This window comes from Bubalus kerabau, chromosome 4 (assembly GCF_029407905.1).
Source record: "Bubalus kerabau isolate K-KA32 ecotype Philippines breed swamp buffalo chromosome 4, PCC_UOA_SB_1v2, whole genome shotgun sequence".
Taxonomy (NCBI): domain Eukaryota; kingdom Metazoa; phylum Chordata; class Mammalia; order Artiodactyla; family Bovidae; genus Bubalus; species Bubalus kerabau.
This window is the reverse complement of record NC_073627.1, coordinates 111,686,862-111,712,652: the sequence shown is the minus strand read 5'-3', so window position 1 is coordinate 111,712,652 and position 25,791 is coordinate 111,686,862. Positions and strand designations below refer to the sequence as shown.

Here is a 25,791-nt window from a genome sequence, read left to right as displayed (position 1 = left end):
CAGACATGTGTCCAGAGTTTGCTTGTGTTGACCTGTACCTTCTCCTCATCAGCTCTGGGACTGAATTCATACTAGCTCCTTCTGAGGCTATAAGAACTTCCCTTCCCCCACTGGGTCTAGATCAAATTTTCCTGAAGTAGGTGGGTAGGGTTTGTGTGGTTGCTGGGAGGGTTGGAAGTCAGTCAAAGAAGAAAAGGGCAAATTCTCTGGGGCATCCTTAGTTGCTGGGTGGCTTCCTTCCATTCCATGGGAGTCAAATAAGAGCAGGGACTGACACTTAGGAGCAGATAAATTACTAACAACCTATGTTTTGTGAGTAAGGGACGAGGGGCTGGGGGGAGGGAGAAGAGAGGAGTCAGGTGGGTAGTGCATGAAAGGAGTTAGAATCCGGCATGGCTTGAAGACTTACCCTCCAAACACCAGCTCAGCTGGTCCTCTATTCATCTTTATTTTTATGTGTCCAGTTGGTAGAACTACTCCTCTATTTTTCTACATAACCTTTCTGTGAGGCAGTGAGATTGCACTGTTGTTAGTTGTTTACATGTTTGTATCTTAACATTCTATTATCTGTGATCTTATTCTCAAAAGTAGAATCTGAGCCTCATTGATCTTTCTATCCTTTACACTGAACTTATACCTAATAAAGTACGGTTGAATAAATGAATAAACAAATGAAAGTCAAATAAGTGAATGAAATACTTGTTATACTTTCCCTCTTTTAAAACATTAGCAACAGAGGGTGTGGAGTACAGTAAAAATTTTATTACGTGCATCCCTGATTGTATGGATCAGGCACATGTTTGGTGTGTGAGTGTTACCATTACTACTTGAGAGAGTTAAATAATTGGTAATGGGGACTACCTATTTAGTTAGCATGAAAACAATAAAAGCAGTGCCTATGAGAATGTGATAAAACTTCAGTGCTTATATTCTACTATAGGTATCATAAATTGGTTTGACTCTTTTAGAAATCAGTAAGTTAAGGAGGCTGTTATGTCATTATAATCATCATTTTTTCTTGCCTAGCAATGGGGAAAAATTTTTTTTGTAAATAGTTTCAAAGATCTTTGATTACTCATTGTAAAGATTTAATCATGCCCTGGTGTGTATTCTAATGAATGAAGAGTAACCAAGCAACATCATGATGGGAAAGGTGTACAAAATTTCTTTGCTAGGAAGTTATAGACAAAGCTATGTTTCTGTCCAAATGGTTATAACTAAGAGAAATTTGGACCATCAATATGTATGAAGAAAGTTCTACTGCTCTGCTGTGTATATCTTTTCTTCAGGAGCCTAGTTACGAACATGATCAACTGAACAGCCATTCTTCAGTGATATATCTATTGAGCTTCCGTTGTGTGAGGCCATCTGCTTGAAGGAAGGGACCTTCTTTCTTGCACAGAGGGTGCATGAGAGAGATCTTATCACCAACTGGCAGGTGAAACAAAACAGGTTTTCCCATTCCAGTTGTAATCTGGGTTGTATTAATAGTTGACAGAATTTATCGTATCTGTTAAGCTTCCTTAAGTTTATGAGCTGTAAAATTCAAGAGATCACAATTTTCTTTTCCATTTCCTTTTCAATAAAGATCTCTTTGTTTTCTTACTTCTATCAATAAGCTTCTGATGGTTCCCTTATGTAAATTCTTTCTGTCTGAGTTGGCTCTCCTATTTTACCGAGCTTCCCCATCCTGTGTTCAGCTAGAGGTTTACGGTGTTGACCTTAAAGCCTCAATGTAGAACTTTATTCACATATTCTCTCTTTGGACTATTCTCAGGGAATCTAAGAAGTAAACAACAAGCAAACTCCCTATGTGCCCATGATTCTGAGAGACGGAAAACTGAAAAGTGAAGGATATAACTCACACATGCCTGGGAACAGGATGTGAGGGTGGGACTTTCAGCTTGAACAGAAGAAAAACAATGCACCATCAGTTGAAAATAATTAAACAGAAATTCACTAACCCAGTCCAGTGACTGGAAATTGCAGAAAGATTCTACTGTACCTTGGTAGGCATGGGCTTCCTAAAGGTGATTTCAGCTTGCATCCAAACGCCCCTTGGGGACTCCAGCACAGACCAGATCTTGTCTTGAACCACATGGTTCTCTTCAAAGATATAAACTGCTAGGGTGTCACTCATTTTTAAAAATCCAGAGATGGCATAATAAAAACGCAAACAATACTGCTGGTTTCCTGGCAGTGAGGGACCGTAGAGCCTTCCAATGTAGCCAGGCTGTGATGTAAACTTGGTGTCGGCCAGCAAGAAATACCCTGTGAATAGGACAAAGCTTTCAGTGCATCAGCAATGAAAAACTGAAATAATTCATCCCAGATCATCAAGTGGAAAAATTTGGTTAAAGTAGTGGAATTTGCCAAGAAAGACTATTCTATAGGCTTTAAGTAATAGCATTTAACAATGTCTGTGGCTTAGGTGATAGAAAATATCTGGGTGACACTTTTGTTAATAAACCTCCAATTTTAAGGTAACTTCATAAACCAGCATAGATTTCCAACTGCATATGCTCAGGTTTTAGCCATCAATCAGGATGTACACTTTTTTTTTTTTTTTTGGCCATGCCATGTGGCTTACAGGATCTTAGTTCCCTGATCAGGGATTGAACCCTAGCCCTCAGCAGTTAAAAAAAAATGTAGCGTCCTAACCACCAGACTGCCAGGGAATTCCGTAACTTTTCATGAAACAAAAAGGATGAAATCATCTCGTGGTTCTCTATTTTTTAGACAAAGAGCTGACAACTAGACTGAGTAGTACTGGGTCACAGAGAACACAAGGCCCAGAGCAGGTTTTCCTATTATCTCTGCAATTATTGTAGGAAGGGGGACCCCTTCCAGGGCTCAAAACTGGGCTCTTGTCTAACACTCAGAAATGAATTGTCCGAGGAGACACATGCTGACAAAGCAAGAGATTTTATTGGGAAAGGGTACCCGGGTGGAGAGCAGTAGGGTAAGAGAACCCAGAAGAACAGCTCTGCCGCGTGGCTCTCAGTCTCCGTTTTTATGGTGATGTGATTAGTTTCCGGGTGGTCTTTGGCCAATCATTTTAATTCAGAGTCTTTCCTGGTGGCACACGCATTGCTCAGCCAAGATGGATGCTAGCGAGAGGGATTCTGGGAAGTGGACGGACATGCGGTGTTTCCTCTCTACCTTTCCCGAACTTTCCGGTTGGTGGTGGCTTATTAGTTCCATATTCTTATCAGGATCTCCTGTCATAAAACAACTCATGCAAATGGTTACTATGGTGCCTGGCCAGGGTGGGCGGTTTTAATCAGCATGCTTTCCCTAACTACTCCCTCCTGAGAGACTTCATACTCATACGGAACTAATAAGCCACCACCAACTGGAAGAGTTCAGGAAAGGTCGAGAGGAGACACCGCGTGTCCGTCCACTTCCCAGAATCCCTCTGGCTAACATCCATCTTGGCTGAGTGATGCGTGCGCCACCAGGGAAGACTTTGAATTAAAATGATTGGCCAAAGACCACCCGGAAACTAATCCCATCACCATAAAAAACGGAGACTGCGAGCCACGTGGCAGAGCTGTTCCCCTGGGTTCCCTTACCCTACTGTTCTCCACCCAGGTGCCCTTCCCAATAAAATCTCTTGCTTTGTCAGCAGATGTGTCTCCTTAGACAATTCTTTTCCTAGTGTTAGACAAGAGCCCAGTTTTGGGCCCTGGAAGGGGTCCCCATTCCTGCAACACAATGACCAGTGGAGTGGGAGAGGTTGCAGGGTCTGGCAGTCCTTGAGGGGTGAAGCGTAGGGGTGGTTTATGTATTCAGGCAGAGCTTACTCTCTTGGTCATATGTTAAACTGGATCCTAAAAAGCAGGTTTTTAATCAGATAGACCCTCTCAGGTGCTGAATATCTGATTTTCCCATACTTCTTTTAAATAACATGAAAAAATAGGATCAAGAACCTCCCGTACCACCTGCTCTACCACCCCCATGGTAAACTTAAAACAGGTCCCTATGTCTTACAAAGATGGGTCAGAAAGAAAAGGCCTAATACCTTTTTTTTTTTTCTCCTTTCCTTTTTCTGAGCCTTCTCCATCAATTCTCTTGGGAGCAGTCTTTGGTATACAGTTTAGTTTTATTTAATCTGGCAAAAGCTTCTTTGTTAAATTTATGAGTGTTGTTATGGACTGAATTATGTCCCCTCCCCAAACCCAATTCATATGCTGAAGTTTTAACCCCCAATGTGACCATATTTGGTGATGGGGCATTTAAGGAGGCAATTTAAGGTTAAATGAGGTTACAAAGTCGAGGCTTTAACACCCATGGAACTGGTGTCCTTGTAAGAAGAGGAAGAAACAACATCTCTCTCTCTCTCTCCTTTCCCAACCCCTCTGCCCCCACCCCCATCTCCCCCTGTGCACACACAGAGGAAAGGCCATATGAGGACACAGTGAGAAGGTGCCTTGTTCAAGTCAGGAAGGGATATCTCACCAGAAACCAACCCCCAGTGGTGCCTTGATTGTGGACTCCCCAGCCTCCATAACTGTGAGAAAATAAACTGTTGTTTAAGTCACCTAGTCTGTGATATTTTGTTATGGAAGCCTGAGCAGACTAACACAGGTAGCCATACACCAGCCAGAGCAATCTTTTTAAGTCTAAATTTAATCCTTCACTGATCTACTTAAAACCTATCAATAGCTTCTCATTTCCTTTATAGTAAAATCCCAGTTGCTTACTCTGGCCTGCCACATCTATGGTCTACCTCCCTTTCTAACTTCACTTCACTTTACTTTCCTCTCAGTGGTGCAGCCACACTAACCTAATTTCTGGCAGTGTCTGGCTCCTTCCAAACTCCTGGCCCTCAGAGATGCTGTTCCTTCTGCCTGGGCTGCTCCCATTCTTCCAGCTAAAACCCGCTTCTCTGAATCTTCAACCAAAAGGAGGTTCTTTATTCTCTCTCAGCTCACTCTTTATTTCCTTCACAGCACACACCACAATTTGTAATCATGAGTCTATCTATGTATATGTTTGTCGTGTTTCTTTGCCCACTGAAATAATGGTCAGCCAGGGAGGGTGGGATACATACCTGATTTGTTCACTATCATATCCCCCCAGGGGTTAGGCTGGCCAAGGTCAGAATAGGTTTTTATTCTGTAATTCTTTAAGTTTTGTAACCTCTAAGCAAAGAATATAAAATTACAAGTATAAAATTGCAAGGGCCTGGTGGAAGTGAGGGGCCCTGAAACCAGCTTCATCAGCTTTCTGGTAAGTCACCCCCATACCCAATATATAAACATTAATTAGACAGTAACCCTTTGAGAACAAGCCTCTACTGGAGTGGACCTCACAAGGGCTGTCTTTATGGTGATAGATAATCCTTACACTGGGGGAGCTTGCACTGATTCCTAAGAGCTTCCTATAGGCCCATCCATCAAGTGCCCACCCAACATTTCCGAACAGCTGTGATAGCTTTTATGTCCCACTATATATTATTTACTGCAATAAAATACATATAACGCAAAATTTAGCATTTTAACCATTTTAAGGAGTACAATTCAGTGGCATTTAGAACTTTCACAATGACTGTGCAGCCACTATTACCAACTTTCAGAATATTTTCATTACCTCAAAAGGAAATTCTATATTCTATATTCCATTGAATAGTCACTCCCCACCCGCTCTCCCTAGCCCCTGGCAACCACCAATCTGCTCTCTGTTTCTATGGATTTGCCTTTTCTGGATATCTCATGCAATTGGAATCTAATAGGTTTCTAAATGTACTTCTCTATCTAAAGTGAAGAGCAATTTCCAAAGGTTTGACTACTTAATTAACTGGTAAATACATCTGCTAGCACAGCAACTTGAATTCCAGTTTTGAAAAACAGTCAAACCCAAGATTACCTATTGCCTTTGTTTCTTCACAGCTGTCCCCCCACCCACCCGCCTCTTTCAAGCTGGTGTCTTGGTGAGAACAAGTGGAAAATGGAGCATGAATACTAACCCCCACCCCCACCTGCACCACGACATCCCACACAACAGACTCTGCTTTACCTAGGCCTGAAGTGTGGTCTCCTGCCCGATACAGGTTTGGTTTTACTTTCACTCGGGTCCAGCCTGAACCTTCTTTGTCTTGGAAAAAGTTGCAAAGGTCTTCCTCAAAATTGCAGCTTGCTTCTAGGGCACTAAAAGGACGCTCTGAGCAAAGGAGAATCAAAGTTAAAGTAGGCCAAACCCAAGGATCTCAAAGGATGACAACGGATTGACAAATATGTGCACATTTGTACTAGGGGAGCTTGGAGAAGCAACACACAACAAAAATATTTTTACCCTAATGGCATGCTGACAGGTTAGCATCAAACCCACGTTTCAGCATGACAGGAAAATTGTTCTTTTCCTCCCTTAAGGGGTAGAAAGAAGGAGCTCTGTTCACATTCTCTACAAAAAACCCAAAGTACCAGACTTCAAAAGATATTTCCTTTCCTGATGTAAAGACTGAGAGCATTTATTCACATACTTCTTCACAATTCAAATTTCACTCATACAAAATTAAAAGAAAAAGTAAGGATTTTATAGAATTCTTAATTTCTTTCTGACAGATATATAGAAATAATATTTTCCAGAAATAATTTTCCTTTGTTGATCAATCTCTATGTCAGAAGCACAGCCACTGTCTATTTATAATTGACGTTAGTAGCAGGAGCTGATTTGCTGGAAGAGAATCATTACTCAGTATAAATCACACTGTTCAAACACCAATTCTGTCACTGGTTCTGCTTTTTTTTTTGGCTTTTGATGAATTCTGGTGTCATTTACTCTGGTCTGTAAACATCACCTCATCCCAGATTGCCTGGAGGAAATGGAACATAAAAGGTTCCTGCTCTTTTAAAAATAACGTGGTCCTGGCAACAAGTAACTGTAAACCTCACTGCTCATATTGCCCACTGAGTCCAGAGGGGATGAGACTGCAGCAGTCTGGGACACACTCACTGTAGCCAAGTATAATCTTATTCTGCATGCTGACATATACTGGCTTAACCTTTTAGAGCCAGAGACAGCACTGTTTTGAATAAGCAGAAAATTATCTCTAGACTCAGTGGTAAAGAATTCACCTGCAATGCAGGAAATGCAGGAGGCAAGGGTTTGATCCCTGGTCCAGAAGGATCCCCTGAAGGAGGAAATGGCAACCTAATCTAGTATTCTTGCCAGGAAAATTTCATGGACGGAGGAGCCTGACAGTCTACAGTCCACTCGGTCACAAAAGTGTTGGACATGACTGAGTGACTAAGCACACACAACCTTTTAGGGCCAGAGACAGCACTGTTTTGAATAAGTGGAAAATTATCTCTAGAGAAACACTTGAGTCCTAGGTATGGGAATCTGATGAAACAGAGAGCTGTTTAGGGACAAAGACTCACTATTCTCTCAATTTGTCAATATTCAAAGCAAGAAAACATTCCAGTGGTCTGAGGAGCTGGCCCAGCTAAGTGGGTGAAAGACACATGACAACCAAATGCTACAAGGGATCCAAGACTCCATCTTGGTCTAGGAAAACAAACAGCTATAGAAGACTTTACTGGGGCAGTTGGTGAAATCAGCATATGGACTATAGATTAATTGATAATATTGTATCAGTGTTAAATTTCCTGAATTTTATAATTATTCCATAGCATGTTGGAGAATGTCTCTGGTTTTAGAAAATACCTAATGAAGTATTTAATGGTAAAAGGACATAATATCTATAACTTATTCTTAAATGGTTGATAAAGCAAATATAGATTTGGCAAAATCTACTTTTGTAGATCTGGGTGAAGAGTATATGGGAGTTCCTTATCATAATCTTTGAAATTGTGTCAGAGTTTAAAATGATACAAAAGTAAAGAGTTTTTAAAATGCTAAATTAAAAAGAAAAGTAAGTAACTAACCACAATACAAAGAAAGAAGAGGAAGAAAATGTTCTTACATGACTGGAATCTGATTATATCTGAGACAATATGCCTTAGCAACTGTACAAGGAGAGGCCCCTGAAGAGCTAGATAGAAGGAAAGGAAGAGAATTTTCAGTGCTGTAAGACTGGTGGTAACCCACTGCTCTGCCTGACTCTGTCAGCATCAAGTTGAATCTTGAAGCTGTGCAGATAAAGTCATGAAGATATACATTTGAAATTGATTATGATAACATGCAAGCAAGGATCCTTTGACATCCCCCCCCCAGAGATTTGAGCCCATAGGAAACCCCATAATGGTCTTCAGTCTTAGTCACCCCTCTGCCACCTGGTAATGAAAAAGCAGATGGAAATTCAGACCTACAGATAGCCACTCAGATAAGAAAATAGGGCAGCACTCCCAAAAGCCATGGATAAAGAGAGTGGAAGGTCAGTGACATTATTCATCAGGAATATATCCCAAGGATAATCTACTTGGGCATCCAAAAGAGATCCATAACCCACTTCCTAGGTGTGTGGGAGGAGGTGAGAGGTGATAGTAAAACTTGTAAGTAAGCAAGGCTCTGTTGTCTCCATAGTGACAAACTGAGTCACACAGAGAAGATTTTTCTGAACACACAGTTATATTCTTTTGCTAAACACTTAGTTCTAGCAGTGGATTTGTCGGGGGTCCTGAGATAGTCTGATAAAAAGAAAACCTCAAAAGCATAACTCAAAACCTAAATCTTTTTCAACTAGAATGCTTATTCTAGCATGAGACACTATCTAATTCCTGAAGATGGGGGCCAGAGGGCTTATTATGTATGACCTAAAGTGAGATCCCCAAACACATGAGGTGAATAAAAAGCCTTTGCTTCAGGCGTGTTCCAGAAGTATGTGTCAAGTGGCGATTGAAGTTGAGGAGTGTTAATAACATATTTGAAGAATAGGAAGGAATCAGAGGAAATTGGAAGCTCCTGAGCATCAGTTGATCACCCTGTCCCATCAAAAAAAATTAAAAAGTTCTCTTTGAGCATCACAATGTACCATTTAGTTAATTACTTGATTTCCAATGTTTGAACTTTTTAGAATCAGGAGGCTCTGAAGATAAATTAATCTGATAGAGGGAGAAGATAAACTAGTCTTCTCTGTTTGAGAAGACTGGTTGGGAATATTTCTCATCTTTTCCTCTGCTTCATGGAGTTCATAGAGATGAACTCAGTATCAGTCCTTGAGATCTAAGAGGCTTATCAGCCCCTGTAGTGCTAGAGAGACTTTGGGTGTGGTGCTCTTTAGACTGTTAGATTTGTGCAGTAGCTCTTATTTTAGCACAGGCCAGCCTGAAAGCAGGCTGGGACAGCTCAAAGCTGGCAGGGGAATACAGTGAGTGGGACCCAGCACCAGACTAAGGAATCACGACGGAGCAGGGCTGGGCCACTGATCAGGCTGTAGAGATGCTTGAAGGCCTCTGAGTTAAGGAAGACTGTGATACCTGCAGATGTAGCCTAGGCAACAACTGGAGCCACATTTCCAAACCAGACAAGAGGTCTAGGTAGTGTGTTGTTGGTGAATGGTCAATTTTGGGACTTAGGTCCACACAGACATCCTTTTGGAGGTATATCCGTGAGTGTCAGTGTCCTCCCAGAGCCTGGCCTGGGTGTGGGGTGAATCTAAGGCCAGAGAGGAAGCTAGGTCTGCATATGGCAGAGACTGGAGGTCTCTGGCAGCTGGGCATTAAGGCAGGATTTCTAGAAGTGAGAAGTGAGTGAAATCACCTGTTAGGTATTCAAGGACTTGCAGAGTAAAAGGAGAGCTTATTCCTGTGGTCTAGGTTCTGGGTCAAATGTGGTGGATGGGGAGTTTTCAGATGGGAGAGGCCTGGAAAGGGAAGGGCTGTAACTCAAGCGGGGAGGGATGGGGTAAGTTCTCACTATACTCTGTAAGCATCCTGGGGAAATATCTGGGGGGATGACAAGCAGCTGGTGCTTAATACCTGTGACTCTGAGATAGGTCTCAGGTCTGGGAAACTAGATTAATCTAAGAGCAACCAGATGGTGGGAACAAGATGCTTCATATGTTGAAGTAATTCCTGTTTCAACCTACTAGGGAGATGAGGGAAGAAAATGTCAAATCCAGCTGGAAAAAGCAGAGACAATAAGTCTGGAGGTAACCAAGATAAAGAAAAGAATGTTGGCACCTATTATGAAACAGAAGGACATAAACTATTTGTGAAATGTAAAAGGAAGTATGAAAACTAGAGGGCTCAGCCTCTAAGATGCAGAATCTGGCCCACAGGTGCTTAATGAAGGGCGCAAAACAGGCTCCAGCTTACACATTCATCAAGGCAGTGCCCTTTGCTGGTTCTCTTTAGTTTCAGTCTGACTCCGTTCTCTAGGGAATGAATGGGAGTATTTTGAAAATTAAGTAAATAATATTAGGTCTCATGACCAAGCATTTTCTGTGTGCCATACTATTCCAAGGCTGTCACAGACATTATTAAATCATCAATCTTCCTGACAATTCTATGAAACAGATTCTTCCATCCTTGTCCCATAAACGTGAAAGCAGTCTCAGAGACGTTAGGTAACAAGCTGAAGGTCACGCAGCTTGTAAATGGCAGAGTAGGGATGTGAGTCCACAGTCCTGGTTCTTAAGCACAATACTTTGATCATGCAGTTAAACCATTTAAAGGAAAGCTGGTATACTAGGAAGTTCTGAAGACCAATAGGGAACCTTGGTTAACTATATAAAAATGTGAATCCCTGGTAGTCCCTATGGAGGAAGGGTCTTTATCTGGGCTGGATTTCACAGACTAAAGGGTCACCATCTCTCTTAACAAATGGTCCTTATTTTGCTGGAATCTTCTTTTCATCAGTCAGTAGAAAAGAGTTCACATATATTCTGTATCTTTTTTAATGGGAAAATGTTTCTAAATGTTACTTGTATGGTGGTTCAGTAGATTCTATCACCTTCCAGCTGCAGCTTCACTCCACCTGCTATCCAGTACAGATGCTAAATAAACCCCTCTTCTTCTACATGCACAACTTGGAAATATTTTTAAAAGTTCAATGTAAATGTCCAGTGACTGAGAAGAGAAACTTTCTAAAAATAATGTTAAAGAGGTTGTAAAACTATTATTAACATCACTGAAACATTAACTGATGGAATTAGGGAGCAATCATATTTAGAGAAGTGAAACCACTTTGGTTTCTGTGTTCTGCCAAATTTAGAGACTCAACTTTTGATTACTGTTAGGATTACATCATTTTAATTAGAGCATATAAATATGTAAATCAAGTCTGTTCTATCTGTTTCACTAGTTTTGTTTTTTAATTAGAATTAGTTAAAACTAATGTTTGATTTCAGCTAGTTAGTAAGTTTCTCTGTAATTTGGAGGTAACAGTTTAGCTTGAGTGGAAAATATTCTAAGCTCCTTTGCTTATAGAATATATTCGAAACTGGGGGCACTCTCCGTCCCCCTCCTGATGTCTATGTCAGAAGCTTTCTCTGTCCCTTTTTATCCTTTAATAAAACTCTGCTTCACAAAAGCTCTTGAGTGATCAAGCCTGGTCCCTGGTCCTGAAGATAAATCTTCTTCTTTGGAGATCAAGAATCCGATATCGTTTACCATAAGCTATCATCTTGGGGGCTTGTCTGGGATCTTCAGGACAAGCTTTCAGCTTTTCAACCTCCTCATCAATTGAAGGCTTCCCATGGTAGGTTTCTCTACTTCAAGGAAAGGACTTTCTTCAACTCTGTGAATATCTTCACTAACAGCAATTGTATGTGACACCTCTTCTTGATCTGATGACATCTAACAATCCTAAGATGGACTGATGTAACTATGGACATAATATGAATTTGTGACTGTTTTGCCCCATAAAATCCAGAGGAAGTGATGGTATGCAACTTTTGAGGCTGGGTCATAAAAGGTGCTACAGCTTCCTCCTGGTTCTCTTGGAACATGGTTTTACCGGAAGTCAGCCACCAATGAAGTAGTCTGACAACCCTGAGACCACGTTCCTGGAGAGACCATGTGTAAGTGGTTCAGGAGACAGACCTAACTGAGCTCCCAGACAACTGCCAGCAGCAACTGCCAGTAACGTTTATGAGTCAGCACCAAAACACTCTTTTCATGGTTTTTTAATCTTTTCCGAAGAAAAGGCCTTTTGCTTAAGAAGGAAAAAGGAAATTTTATGGAAAGCTGTGAGGATGTAATAGAAGAGGTCGAGAAGTCTGAACAAGAAGGAAGCTGGCAGGAAGGAGGCTGGCAATTCCAGAATGCCTTGGTAGAAGGAACTGCTCAACTATCTCCCTAAGGTTTCTTCCATCTCTGGGTCACTCCAGACAAGATTAAAAGTCCTGAAGAGAGTTTGGTTGACCCCAACTTGAGGCATCTGACAGCTGTTTGATTGATCCAGTGTGATCAGATTTGCAAAGATGTAAAATTTACCAAGACCCGTGGTTGGTATAGGTGTGTAGTAACAGGCATTCTCACATGTGACTGTTGCAAGTAAGTTGCCTTGGCTTTTTCTGGAGGCTGATAGTACCCTAAGAGAGATATATATAGATATAGATACACACACACACACACACACACACATATACACACACGCACACATATATTCTTAAGGACATACTCTTCAATCAAGATATTTCACAATGTAGAATTTTTCTAAGAGAAAAAAAATTTAGTTAATTGAGTGATGATATAGATAATTGGTTATTTTATTATTGCTTGGAATAGCAACATTTGTTATTGTTGTTCAGTAGCTAAGCCAAGTCATGGTGGACTCTTTGCAACACATGGATTGCAGCATGCCAGGTTACTCTGTCCCCAACTATCTCCTGGAGTTTGTTCAAATTCATGTTCATTGAGTCAGTAATTTCATCCAACCATATCATCCTCTGTCATCCCTTTCTCCTCCTGTCTCCAATCTTTCCCAGCATCAGGGTCTTTTCCAATGAGTCTACTCTTCACATCAAGTGGCCCAAGTTTTGGAGCTTCAGCTTAAGCATCAGTCCTTCCAATGAATATTCAGGGTTGATTTCCTTTAGGATTGACTATTTTGATCTCCTTGCAGCCCAAGGGACTCTCAAGAGTCTCCTCCAGCACCACAATTCAACAGCATCAAGTCTTTGGCTCTCAGCCTTCTTTATGGTCCAACTTTCATATTGATACACGAGTACTGGAACAAACCATAGCTTTGACTATACAGACCTTTGCTGGCAAAGAGATCTCTCTGCTTTTTAATATGCTGTCTGGGTTTGTCTCTTCTGAGGATCAAGCATCTTTTAATTTCATGGCTGCAATCATCATCTGCAGTGATTTTGGAGCCCAAGAAAACAAAATCTGTCTCTGCTTCCTCTTTTTCCCCTCTGTTTCCCTGAAATGATGGGACTGGTTGCCATGATCTTAGCTTTTTTAATGTTGAGTTTCAACCTAGCTTTTTCACTCTCCTCTTTTACTCACATCAAGAGGTTCTTTAGTTCCTCTTCAATTTCTGCCATTAGAGTGCTATCACCTGCATATCTGAGGTTGCAAAATTGGAATGTCCTAATTGTCCAACAGTAGGAAACTGTTTAAATAAATGATGATAAAGCCATATGCTAGAATGCTTTATAGCCATTATAATGATATTATGATGTAGTCCCATATTTGTTTACATAGATAACATGTCCATTATGTACAGTTATATGAAAAAAAGCAAGTTATATATAGTATGTACAGTATGACCTTATTTTTGTAAAAATAAATACATGCATATATGTACATTAAAAAAGAATATATTCAAAATTATATTAAATTAGAGACCAACTCTATCTTAAGTGAAAGTTACACTACAAAAACCAAGTTCAAAAATTTACTTCCCACACTCCAAAACCCAGAACAAAGGCTCCTTAATAAGATGGATGACCACTGTGTCTCCCTGGGGCCTCTCAAGGAAACAAATTCATTAAAAGGTAAATGAATTGAAGTGAAGTCGCTCATTTGTGTCGGACTCTTTATGACCCCATGGACTGTAGCCTATCAGGCTGTTCCATCCATGGGATTTTCCAGGCAAGAGTGCTGGAGTGGACTGCCATTTCCTTCTCCAGGGGATCTTCCCAACCCAGGAATCGAACCCGGGTCTCCCGCATTGCAGGCAGACACTTTACCGTCTGAGCCACCAGGGTAAAAAGTAAGGCCAACTGCATTTATTTGTGCATGTGTGCATACTAAGTCACTTCAGTTGTGTCCAACTCTTTGCGACTCTATGGACTATAGTCCACCAGTCCTCTGTCCATGGGATTCTCCAGGCAAGAATACTGGAGTGAGTTGCTATACCCTCTTCCAGGGGATCTTCCTGACTCAGGGATTGAACCCATGTCTCTTATGTCTCCTGCATTGGCAGGAAGGCCTTTATCTGGGTTATCAATTATAGCGTCACCCTTCTAATTCTAAAACATTTGTTTTCTAATTCACTTTGAATTGATTTGCTTACCTATTTTCCCAGGAAGTAAAAATTCCCTCTCTTTTTACAAACACAAAGTTTATGGAAATTACAAAATTGGTCATGATAAAATTATGTGAACATTCACTTAGAAAGAGAAATTGAATACATACTCTCAAGTCAAAACCATCAAACAGATGTATACCAAATACTAACATCTTTAAACAGGAGGACATTTAAAAATTGGATTAATAAAATTAGAAAGAGTTCTTATAATTCTACTCAGTAGATTTTGAGAGTTTTTTCTGCCTACTCTATACACATGTCTATGGACCCAAGATTTCCTTTAAAGAGAAAGATGGAGTGGAGGGGGGGAGTTATTTAATTTTAATTTCTTAGTACGTAGAGAAGATAAAATCTCCTTAACTCAGGAAAATGACCTCTGGTGTCAGGAAAATCAGTTTCATTCTGTGAGAGGAAAAAAAGAGTAAAATAACAGAGAAATGACTGTTTGGCTAAATAATTTTTTAAGGATGAGATAAAAAAGGAAAAGAAGAGGAAATTAAAAGGAATTAAAGAAAGTCCTGACCACAGGCATCTGTTGAGAAAGGAAAATACCAAATGGGAGGAAGAAGAAAAAGAGAATGCTTACCTGTCTGATTTTGGCAGTGAACAGGAGAGAAAGAAATATCATCCAGGGCCACATATCCTCCTTTGGGACCATTGAAGGCAACTTCAAAAATAACCTGCAGAGGAGAAAGACATGTTACATGTTTACATATTTTCTTTTAGGCTTAAACGCTTGTAACTATGACTTAAAATGGTGTGTTGGTTTAGCCAGGTGTATAGGTATTTGAGCAGCTCCCTCCTTAACTCACAGTTTCTTTGGGGGAGAGTGACTACTAAGCCCTAAGTTGCATTTTATTGGTGGACTTTTCCCCCTCCCTTGCGTGTCAAAGTACCTATATCACTTGCTGATAGAACTGCAGACTCAATAATCTGTTTTAAGAACTCCAATTAAAGAGGCAACATGCTTGCAGAAGGCAATCCTGCCCTTCACAGAGCCCTGAGCCCTTCCCAGGTTCTCTTTTTCACGCATAAAATTCTATGTCCATCTGGACAAAGATGCAGCAATCAGAGATGATTACCTGATGCCTAAGGCAAAATCAGGCCCAGAACTCCTGTGTACAAATGTTAGGATTTTGGCATATCCTGGCATGGTCAAAAAGAGAGAACATGGGATTATTAACGAGTTCAGGCCCCTTTAGTTATACTGTCTTCTCTGCCACCAACTTTGAGTTCAATGGATGACTTTCTGCTTTTCATGGGGATCAAGTATGGTGAGCACAACACTCACCTGTGTTGGGAAAACCACCAAAGTGTGCAGACCACCCTGCTGGATTGATAACATAAGATACACTATTAAGCAGGGGTGGAAATCCAAGTGTCCACCTGGGCCAGGCATGTAACCTAAATGCGTGATATGGGTTTCATCTGATGCAGCAGGAAATGGTGTGAAATAGGGAGCCAGGCTCATCTACTGGGGGCAGCTGCTACTTAGCCTTATCAGTTGCTGGCAGGTGCGAATTCAGGCCTAACATGCCTGGACTCACCAAATTGTCAAGAGGACTTGATCGCTAGATTTTTATTTGAAATCTTCAGATTTTTCAATGTTGACAATTCATTCAAAAACTAAAACAAATATGTGTGCAAAATAAAAACAAACAAATACAACTACAGCAGCTAGACAAATCACTACAGGCTAGATCTAACCCATAGGCCTCTAGTCTTCACCCTCTGCTAAGGAGAATGGTGTCTTAGAGGCAGACAGACCAGAGTTCAAATCCTGTTGCTCTCACTTTATTAACTAGGTGACCTTGGGGACATAGCTAACCCTTTCAGAACAACACTTTTCTTGTTATAAAATAGACTTTTTAACATCTTCCTTGTAAGACTGTAGATGTGATTAAATGAGATACTGTATATATAGATCCTATGGAGTCAGGTGTATAAGCTCTGAACTAAATCCATGCCTTTTTCTCCAGGGTGACCCCCTCCTGAACTGGTATTCATATTTGAGTCTAGTTGGCCACTAATTAACTCTAGTTTGTCCCTTTTATCCTCTAGGTCTCAATTTCTTAATTTTTGAGAAAAGAGTTTGGATAAGATTGTCCCTTTCAGTTTGACAACAATGGTCCTTAGACACTTGGCCTCTCCAAAATCTAAGACAACTCTGGAAGTTTGTCTCTGGCAATGGAGGAAGGGCTGAGAACCAAAGGGACAGATTTGGGTGAATGAGGAGGAGCAAATTCAGTTTACAGGCTCAACACAGGCCTGTGACATTTCATTTTCAAGGTGATAAAGCCAACAACAGATTGATCTTACTGATTGATCTAAATATCCTTACTGAATAAGGATATTTCCAATCATAATTTGCAAATCACAGCCTCTGTGTCATTGTGTTCTCTATTGTTCAGATATTTGTCTTCCTTGAAAAAATTCATTTGAGAATACGGGGACATTAAATTCGCTGATTTCCGCAGGGTAAGTTTCTTTTCTCGGAAATTACCAGGAGCCAATAATCCTGATGTAATGAGTCCCAACTGCCAGGGCAAAATCATGCATGTGTGACACAAAAGGATATGTACTTAAGTTTAGTAGTAAACTTAAGCAGTAAACAGAAATGGTAACTTTTCAAGCATTGATTAAAAAGAAAATTCAGCAAGGTCTCACTCGTATAAATGTTGCCCCAGGAGTTTACGGTTGGATGAAAGGAATTTGCAAGGACAACGCCTTCACTGTGCATGTGACTTGTGACTTTAATAGAAGGAAAACTTTCTCAAGCAGCATGTGCATTTCTTTTTCTCCTTCTAACCCAAACTCACAGAAAAATTTCCACTGGGCTGCAAGAGCAAATCAAGGCCTGGTTAGAGTTTGGAATAGGAAATAGCACACATACTACAAAACTCCCCTCTCTGGGGCTGTCTGGGGTAGGGGAATTGGAAGAGGGAAAGGTAGTGTCAGGCACACAATCCATGGACAGATCACTTCCAAAACCGAGACCTCACCCCAGCACTCACTGAAATGCCACATCAAGTGAGCAGATGGCACTACTGAAAAGCATCCAGAGGATCATCGGCCTCTCTTGCACTCTAAACGGAACTAGGCAAGATACTGCAAAAAGTACAGAGTGATAGCAGGGGATGTTCATAAGCTGTGGGGACTAAGACTCTCTTTAGAGCCCCAGATCTGCAACCACAGAGCTCCCCTCTTCCTTCAAATTTAAGTCAGATTTAGTGCAGGAAACTTTCTTAGCACCCTGGCACTCACCAGTAGTGTGACCTAGAACAAAACAGCAAACGTCTTGCACTTTCCATTTCCTCCTCTTTCATCTGGAATACGGGGATAATTTTATCTACTTTGTTGGATTGTTGTCAGTACTGAAATACGTGTGTGTGTGTGTGTGTGTGTGTGCGTGTGTGTGTGCTCAGTTGTTTGACTCGTTGAGACCCCATGGACTGTAGTCCGCCAGGCTCCTCTGTCCATGGGATTTCCCAGGCAAGAATACTGGAGTGGGTTGCCATTTCCTTCTCCAGGGGGTCTTCCTGGATCAGGGATTGAATCCGAGTCTCTTGCGTCTCCTGCACCGGCAGGCAGAGTCTTTACCACCGTGTCACCTGGGAAGCCCAGAACACGTGTATAGATATGTATTACTATATGTGCTTACAAAAAGGTCTTCAAGGATGAATACCAAGATGTTAGTTCTTTTCTTTGCAGGGCTGGTGTAGGGCGTTTTAGTTTGTTTTGCTTCTCTGAATTTTCTAATTCTTCTGCACTGGACATTTACCACTCAATGTAAATGAACAGTTTTAAACCATAAAAAGTTTAGAGGCCCCAAGGCTTGTTTCAAATTAGGGCCAAAATCATGTTTATTTCTGACTTTTATGACATTATTTATACTGTAAAGGAGAAAAGAAAAAAATAGTCATTTTTTCTTTAAATTTAGAAGGAGTGTTCCCTCAGGTAAGGGGAACCTTCACAGCTGCTGTCAGGAGCTGAAGTTTGAGAGTGAGGTTCATGTAGAAGGAGTTTGACTAATCTCGTCTGAACTCACACCACCACAGTGCAAGTTCAGAGGGAGAGTGTGGCCTAGAAATCTAGTTGGTTGACTGGCTTTCCGATATTTGTCTTTATTAAGAAATACTCTTCTAGAAAATGAAGTGGTAGAGGAGGAAGGCAGAGAGAATACAGAGGAAGGCAGAAAAGTGGAGAAGGCCAAGGAAGGGAAAAGGGAGATTAAGACTGAGACACAAAGGAAAAGGAGGAATGAGTATGAGCCTGCAGTGTCTCCTGCTCCACGTCTGGGTGGCATCTCTGCAGAGTGGCCAGGCCAGGGCACACCAGGCACACCTACCTCCTTGGGGTACGGGGCACTGAACTCCGCCTCAGCAAGGTTCCAGACAGCGTTCCCTGGATCGCCTGCTTTCCAGATCTCCTCATACAGGCCAGCTGCGTCCCTTGTGTACACAGAGAAGATGTTGTCATTCCTCTGCTGGAGTTGGTAATAAAATGACAGGCAGCCAGACATGGGGGCCGTGGTCATCGGGGAGATGAGCTGGGCCACCTCCTGGAAGTGCTTGACGTAGATAGAGTCCACGTACATGTAATGGCCTGAAATCACACAGAGAAAACAACCTAAGACAGGCAGACGGATTCTCAGACACAGCTACACAATTTGGGATTTACTTCAAAATAACCCAGTGGGAGTGGAGGAGAGGAAGAGAATGAGCTGTAGATGAAAGAAGTTTGGCCATAGATTGATGAAAGTTGCAGCTGGGAGATAAGTAGTGGAGTTCACTGTGCTCTGCTTAATATAAGGACCACTCTTTCTCTTTCCTTTACCTTTGATTGAAGTAAAACATACATATAGAAAGGTAGGTATGTCATCTGTAAAGTGTTTGAATGTTTATACGCTGAACACAGTTGAGGAAAAAAAGCAGAACGTGACCCCGAAGGCCCCTCCAACAAGCCTTCTTTGAGTGATAAGGTTTCTAAGAGCATGCCAAGAGCACCATCTGTTCTCCTCTACATCTTTGCCACATACATGTAATGTCACTGTGTGTTCTTTGAGTGAAACAAAGATTTTGAATTCAAACTAGATGACAATTTGTACCTCTTTAATAGAGTATGTAGGTCAGTCAACGCTGTCGACAGGGTTAGGATTTAGGAAGTTGAACATGGGACCACGCCCCCTTCCCTCGATGGTTGGCAAGGCCTTGGTGGACTCCAGACCCAATAGCTGATCTTCATTAGAGGCATTTTGGTAAAATAAAGAAAAAGAGAGGTGGAAGTGGAAGAACCTGGATTTGGCATTAAACTCACTGGCTTTGTTATGCCCTACATCTTATGCCCTGTGACTTTGAGCAAGTTACTGAATATCTCTGGACTTCAATTTCCTGATCTCTAGAATAAGAATCAAATATTTCTCTCACAGGGTTGATCTGAATGTTAAATGAGATTGTGTATGTGAAGTGGTTAGCGTGTACCTGGCACATTGTAATTGCCTAAGATAATTATAATGAAGTAAAGGAATGCCATTGGTGTTTTTATACCATGCTCCTCCCATATGGTACTATTAGTATCAGCAATTTTATTTATTAGTCTAATTTATTTGAGCCACAGTGACAGAGGCATGTGAGGCAATGCAGCTATGATAGAATGGCCTTTCTATTTATAAGCTCAGAACAATTACAGCTTAATGTCTTTGCTTTTATTACATGGTACCTGGTTTATAATCTTTTCTTTTATCACCAGCAAAATAGCAGTAAGTATATTAGGAAGAATATATGCATTCACATGCTGGACACTTGCTTTGCAGCTAACACACCACCTGGAATGTGGTGGGCCCTCAACAACTGATGATTCAAAGCAGAAACACGGTCTCAGAACAATCCTCACTGTAATATGGCAGAGGGGAAAGGTGGATAAATCAAAGCTCCTTTCTCCCGATAGCAAGTTGCTCAACCCACTCTGAAAAATCTCCCTGGCTTAAATAGAATTATCTGACTATCTTGCCAAGCCATGCGACTGTGAATAAACAGAAATCACAAACTCAGATGATCAGAGGAGTCAGCCAGATCAAGAATATGACTGAAGTGGAGTGGGTCAGGGAGAAAATGGAGAGTGACGGATTAGCCGCCAACAGTGGAAATCACATTTCACCAGCAAGGGGAAGCAGATATCAAACTTCCCTGAAAAAAATCAGAAAATCTGATAGTGCTGGGTCTGTATTCTTGGGCCGTGACAACCAGCTGGAGGTGAGGGGCACTTGGACCCGTGCTCCTCCCTGAGAACTCATCCCTCTACCTCCTGCCGATGCCCTCACATCAGCCTGGGGCTGTAGGCCTCTCCCGCTGAAACTCAAAATCCAGATTTTTCTGGCAAATCCATTCATTTAAAAAGGATAGCATACCTATTATTTTGTTAGGGTTACCGTAACAGTAACCTAAACTGGATGGCTGAAACTAAAGAAATTTGTTCCACAATTCGGGAGGCTAGAAGTCCAAGGTCAAGGTATGGGAACAATTTGTTCCTTCTGACAGGTGTCAGGGAGACCCTGTTCTATGCCTCTTTCCTAGCTTCCATGGCATTGGCAACCTTTGACACTAATTGATAGATCTCTGCCTTCAGAGATCACATGGTCACATGGTATTCTCCCTTCTAAGCTTGTATCTCTCTGTGGCCAAATTTCCCTTTTTCATACCGGACTTGGGCGGGGCCGGGGCCCACCCCACTTTAGTATGACCTCATCTTAACCAATTAATATTCAATGACCCCATTTCCATTCCCCCATTCTGAAGTTCTGAGGGTTAGGACTTTAACACATGGATTTTGAGGAAATACAATTCAACCTATAATACCTGCCATCACAATTTTTTAAACTTTGTGAGTGCCAAATAAACATAACTGCAAGACTGGCAGCAGCTGATCAGCTCCCTGTTGGCTGCCTCTGGGGAGGGATTTTAAAGGAAGACTCAGAATGTTGGACTGAGCAGAATCCAGGAACTTCTGATAAGGAGTTTTTGCAAGGCCACGAGTGCCCCTCCTAAGCTCAGTGTTCTCTGAAGCACTGCTGGTGGTGAATGAAGAAGGAATTCAGTCTACCCAGGTGAAGCACACCTCCAAAACTCCAGGAGACCTCAGGAAATCTAGGAGACCTCACAAATCCACTGGAAAGTATTTGTTCTGCTTCCAGAGTACATGATGACTGTGCTTAGGAGCAATGTCTCACACTCCTTCCCATTATGAATGTATCTTCCTCACAGCTGACAGATATCTGACAGTGCTTCTTAAAGGCTACTTACTCACCTCCTGGGTGGACAACATTTAAGTACCTGAATTTGCAGCTAGTGCCTAGTTAACAACCCATGCACAGGACATGAGGCCAATGAGCCACAGTCCCACTCCTGACCCCAAACAACAGCAAACACAATGCGACCTGGTCAAAGTGAGTCAGAGAGGCTGCTGGGAACCCGACCAGGACTGCTGACACCAAGTCTTGTACGGAACCACTAGACCAGACCACATTCTACTGCCTCCCCACCCTTTCCTCTCTGTCATTCATTTGTTGCCAAAGTTCGGTACTGTCTACTGACTATCTGAGTAAGACACTTTTTGACTGGGAAACAGAAGATAACTCATCAGAAGCATATCATCTCAGTTGAAGGAGTGTGGATGATTCAGAAATCACCAGGTGTCAGCCCCAGGAGGCTGGGCCAGAGGAATGACCACCAGCCCAGGCTGAATATGTGTCATCAGGTACAGTCTGCTCTGAGGTTGGGAGCAGGTGGTGGTGCAGGCACCGTTTGGTATACCCTTCCAAGGGGAATGAAGAAGGTAGCCTGGAGTGCTTGGAAAATTATGGCCAGTATCTTGTAAGAACTTTTCTGCCCAGCTCAATGAGGCGAACTCCTCAACTGGTCCAGGGTTCTGGAACCTCCAGAATTTCTAGAGGAAGCCTTTTAGAAAGAAAAATCAGATCCTTTAAGTCTGAGTAGATTAAACTAGGTATAGATAGATCTTAGGTGGAAAGGATCCTTATAATTAACCAAACCGTTGGGGATCCTGTTAAAAGAGCAAAACTCTCTGTGACCCAAGCCAAAGCTCAGGCCCCTCTGGCAAAATGCCTGCGCTAAGAGCACGTGCACACTCTCTTCTGAAGAGGGCTTCCCTCCTTTCTTACAGCAGCTCTCTGTATTAGCTCAACTTTTCATGTGGAACCAGTGGCTCACTGGTAGTCAGCCATTTTCCCTTGAATTAGGAAAAGAACTTTGAAGGCAGCTCCTGAACTTCTATTTTCAATCAGTCTGGCTAACCAGCATTCCACAGAGATTGCCCTTGGCTTGGCTGCGATGCCAGCAGCATCCTCTGACTCAGCTGTGATTCGGTCCCATTGGCCACATTTGTGCTCCAGTTGCAATGTCTGCATCTGTGTCATGGCTGTCTGGACGAGCTGTCTCCTGGGTGTGGCGGAAGACCCAAAGAAAGGCATCCAGTGGGTCTGCTGCCATTGTGAGGAGGCAGCACCCAAAGGCATCTAGTTACCATGCCTGCTCTCCAGTCTACAGGTCTGGCAGTTACCTGCTGAACCTTTAGTTTTAAGGGTTTGGTTAAGTTTTACTATAATAGAGTCTGACTCTACAGTAGAGTCAGTATATGAAGTGGAACTTCTAGTTTCTGCTAAGATCTCAGTGATAAGAACAATGGGGCACAAGTCCCTCTATTTTCTACAGAGTGGTGCTAAACTATCCCTGTTGTATATGCTACATGTGGCAGACCTGGAATCTAAACCTGCTCTACGAGATTAGACTCTTCCACCTCCCCACTAATCCTAACTCTCCCTCCTCTGCCAGCCTGTATATATGAGAAGGCCAAGGAGGGATCAGAGAGACTGGAGGCAGAGTTTCTTTGAAGAGACTTGTGGAGCTGACCTGCCGTGTGTTTCCTTTTGATCCCCCAAGGGAACGGGAGGGGATTGCTTCCCCTTTCTTACCTTTACCCAAGGGAGGATGTTTCAGAGAAGCACTTGTAGAGGAGGTAGGGGAGGGAAACTACCATCTAATCCCATCCCACCCATGCTTGCAAGTTCCTGGGTTCTGTGCTGCCTTGGGCCTTGAGAGGAGGGTGGGAGACTTACTGAGAGAACTCCAGGGGTAACTGGAGTTTGTGGGTTGCAGAGGCTGGGCCTCTGTATCAGAGCCTTGACGGCATGCAGCTAGAGGCTGTAGGGACCTGGGGGCAGAACGGACAGAAAGGATTTTTGTTGCCAGTGAGCTGGACTTCCAGAGTTTGATGGGGGAGACACCTGAGTTTTCCTGAAGCCTAGGCGGAAAACTCAGAAGGTAGCTGGGCTAGAGTGCCTGAAAGGACTCTTCTCAAAAGGACTGCATCCAGGGCAGTAACCCTAACAAAAAGGGGCTGGTGGGGTGTACCTCATAACAAGCACTAAAGGGGATTCACAGATGGCCAGTCAGAGAGTGCATCATTTTTGTCATTGGCTGTGAGAGACATAGCCAGTATCCAGCCACCTGCAGCATGAAAGTCATCGACTACAGATTAAACAGCACAGGTCACATATGACCTTCTGTCCCCTTCCCTTCCCCATCTTGCCTCCCCCAACTCTGGAGAAGCCAGAAGCAGCATCATGAGTGGCGGAAGACGAAGAAAAGAGCAAAGGGAAGAAGTATGAAGAAGTAAAGCCCAATCCCTTCTCTACAGCTTCTCTGTGTTCTGGTTGAAGGATCAGAAATTGGAGTTCTGAATCAACTGAACTTAATCCTTAAAAATGAGATGGTTTGTTAATATCAGAAGGTGCCTAGAAAGCCATGGTGAAGTCACCCAAGGACAGAGAAAGGAGATCCAGCAGAGCTTGCACAAAGGTAATGGTGAGAAAATTAATAAAGCTGCTTCCCTGCTGAGTGCTTTTGCGATGAACCAAATGGATCAGTGCAGAGAGAGAACGAATAAGTGCTATGAAGATGATGCTTGAACTCAATCCAAAGTGAAAAGAGAAGAAAATGTTGTGAGTTATGGAAAGATGATCCATCCATGTCAGGGTCTCTGATGGAGTAAAACAACTCTGACCTTATTCTACATTTTGAAACTTTGTTCAGCTCCTTCTGTAGCGGCACTGTATGCAGACCTGATTTTTAAAATTTCAGCAAAGGAACAGATTTCCCTCGTTATCCTTCCAGCAATTATCTTCTTTTTGCTAAGACAGGTAGGAAACAGTAATGATCTGAGCTGTCAGTAGCTTATCCCCTGAAGGATTTTGTTTCACTTCATAAAATATTAACAAAGGAAAGAAATCCACATGTGATGAATCCAAATTGAGTAAGAAAAAGCAAGATAATGTCCCAGCCCCTCCAGTAGTCTATCACACTCCTACTACATTAGTCATTTCCACCGTAAGTCAAGAATTTGAAGACACAGTGCTCATTTGAAAAATCTGACTCACTGTTTGAAGCTGTTAAAAACACACAGACAAATGAAGGAAAACTGACATCCACACAATATTTTTCAGATATTACATTCACTGTTCTCTTTCCTAAAACACATAGGCTAGAGCCCTCCGGGGAAGACTTCCTTCAGCATCTCTGCAGCTCTGAAGTTTCTGAGCAGGCACATAGCTTCCCTCACCCCTGCTGTTTGTTTCTCCAGTTTTTATCTGAAAGCAAAAGCATAAGCTGCTTCCAGGATATGAATAACAGGAGATGAGTTTATACAGAGCCAAATCTGCTGCTGCGAGCAGACAGCTGAACCATTTAATCTTTCCTCTGCCACCCAAATTGATGGAGCTCAGGGAAAATCAATATACCTGGTAGAGGGCAGATGTAATAAGAAAGGCAGCCTTTCTCTTATTTAGAGCATTGGAGGCTTTTTTCCCAAGAGTAATCCTGGTCAAACCTTTGAGTCATATGAGCAAAAAGTGTTTCAAATAAAAAATTTAAGAATTTTTAGAACTCATCTTTTTTAGCCCCATCCTATGTAGGGAGAAGTCTCACCTAGGAGTCTAAGTATGAGGAGTGTGAATGTGTGTGTGTGTGTGAATGAGAAGGCTCTTTGGTTATCCATTGGGCAATACCTTACTCCAAAAAGAGAAGCCAAAGTGAAATAGCAGAGAACAGTTGGAAGAAGTGAATGGAAGGTAGGCATCCAGGCTTCCTGCTGATCACAAGCAGAAATACAACCTAGGATCTAGGCCCTACTCTGCCATTATCACACATGCCACCATCTTCAAACACTCTCCAAACATCAAAGAAACTATCTATTCTCATGCCTGAACACCTCTGCATACACTATTCTTATCTTCTCCCTATCCATCAGGCCAAATACCAGTTCTGATATGACTTCCTGTAGAAAGCCTTCCCCAAATTCCAAAACCAAGTTGGTCTTTCATTTTTCTGT

At 42.1% G+C, this 25,791-nt stretch overlaps 1 protein-coding gene across 1 annotated transcript in view; it reads right to left on the bottom strand.

Annotated features, from left to right (window-relative positions):
- The window catches only part of MAMDC2 (MAM domain containing 2), a 159,753-nt gene that overhangs the window by 48,920 nt on the left and 85,042 nt on the right, over nt 1-25,791 (bottom strand). The window contains exons 6-9 of the mRNA XM_055578287.1: nt 18,740-18,996; nt 14,978-15,071; nt 6,022-6,165; nt 2,006-2,271 (exon numbers count right to left, since the gene is read on the bottom strand). Coding sequence (XP_055434262.1) covers nt 2,006-2,271; nt 6,022-6,165; nt 14,978-15,071; nt 18,740-18,996 — 761 coding nt within the window. The remainder of the gene's footprint in view (nt 1-2,005; nt 2,272-6,021; nt 6,166-14,977; nt 15,072-18,739; nt 18,997-25,791) is intronic.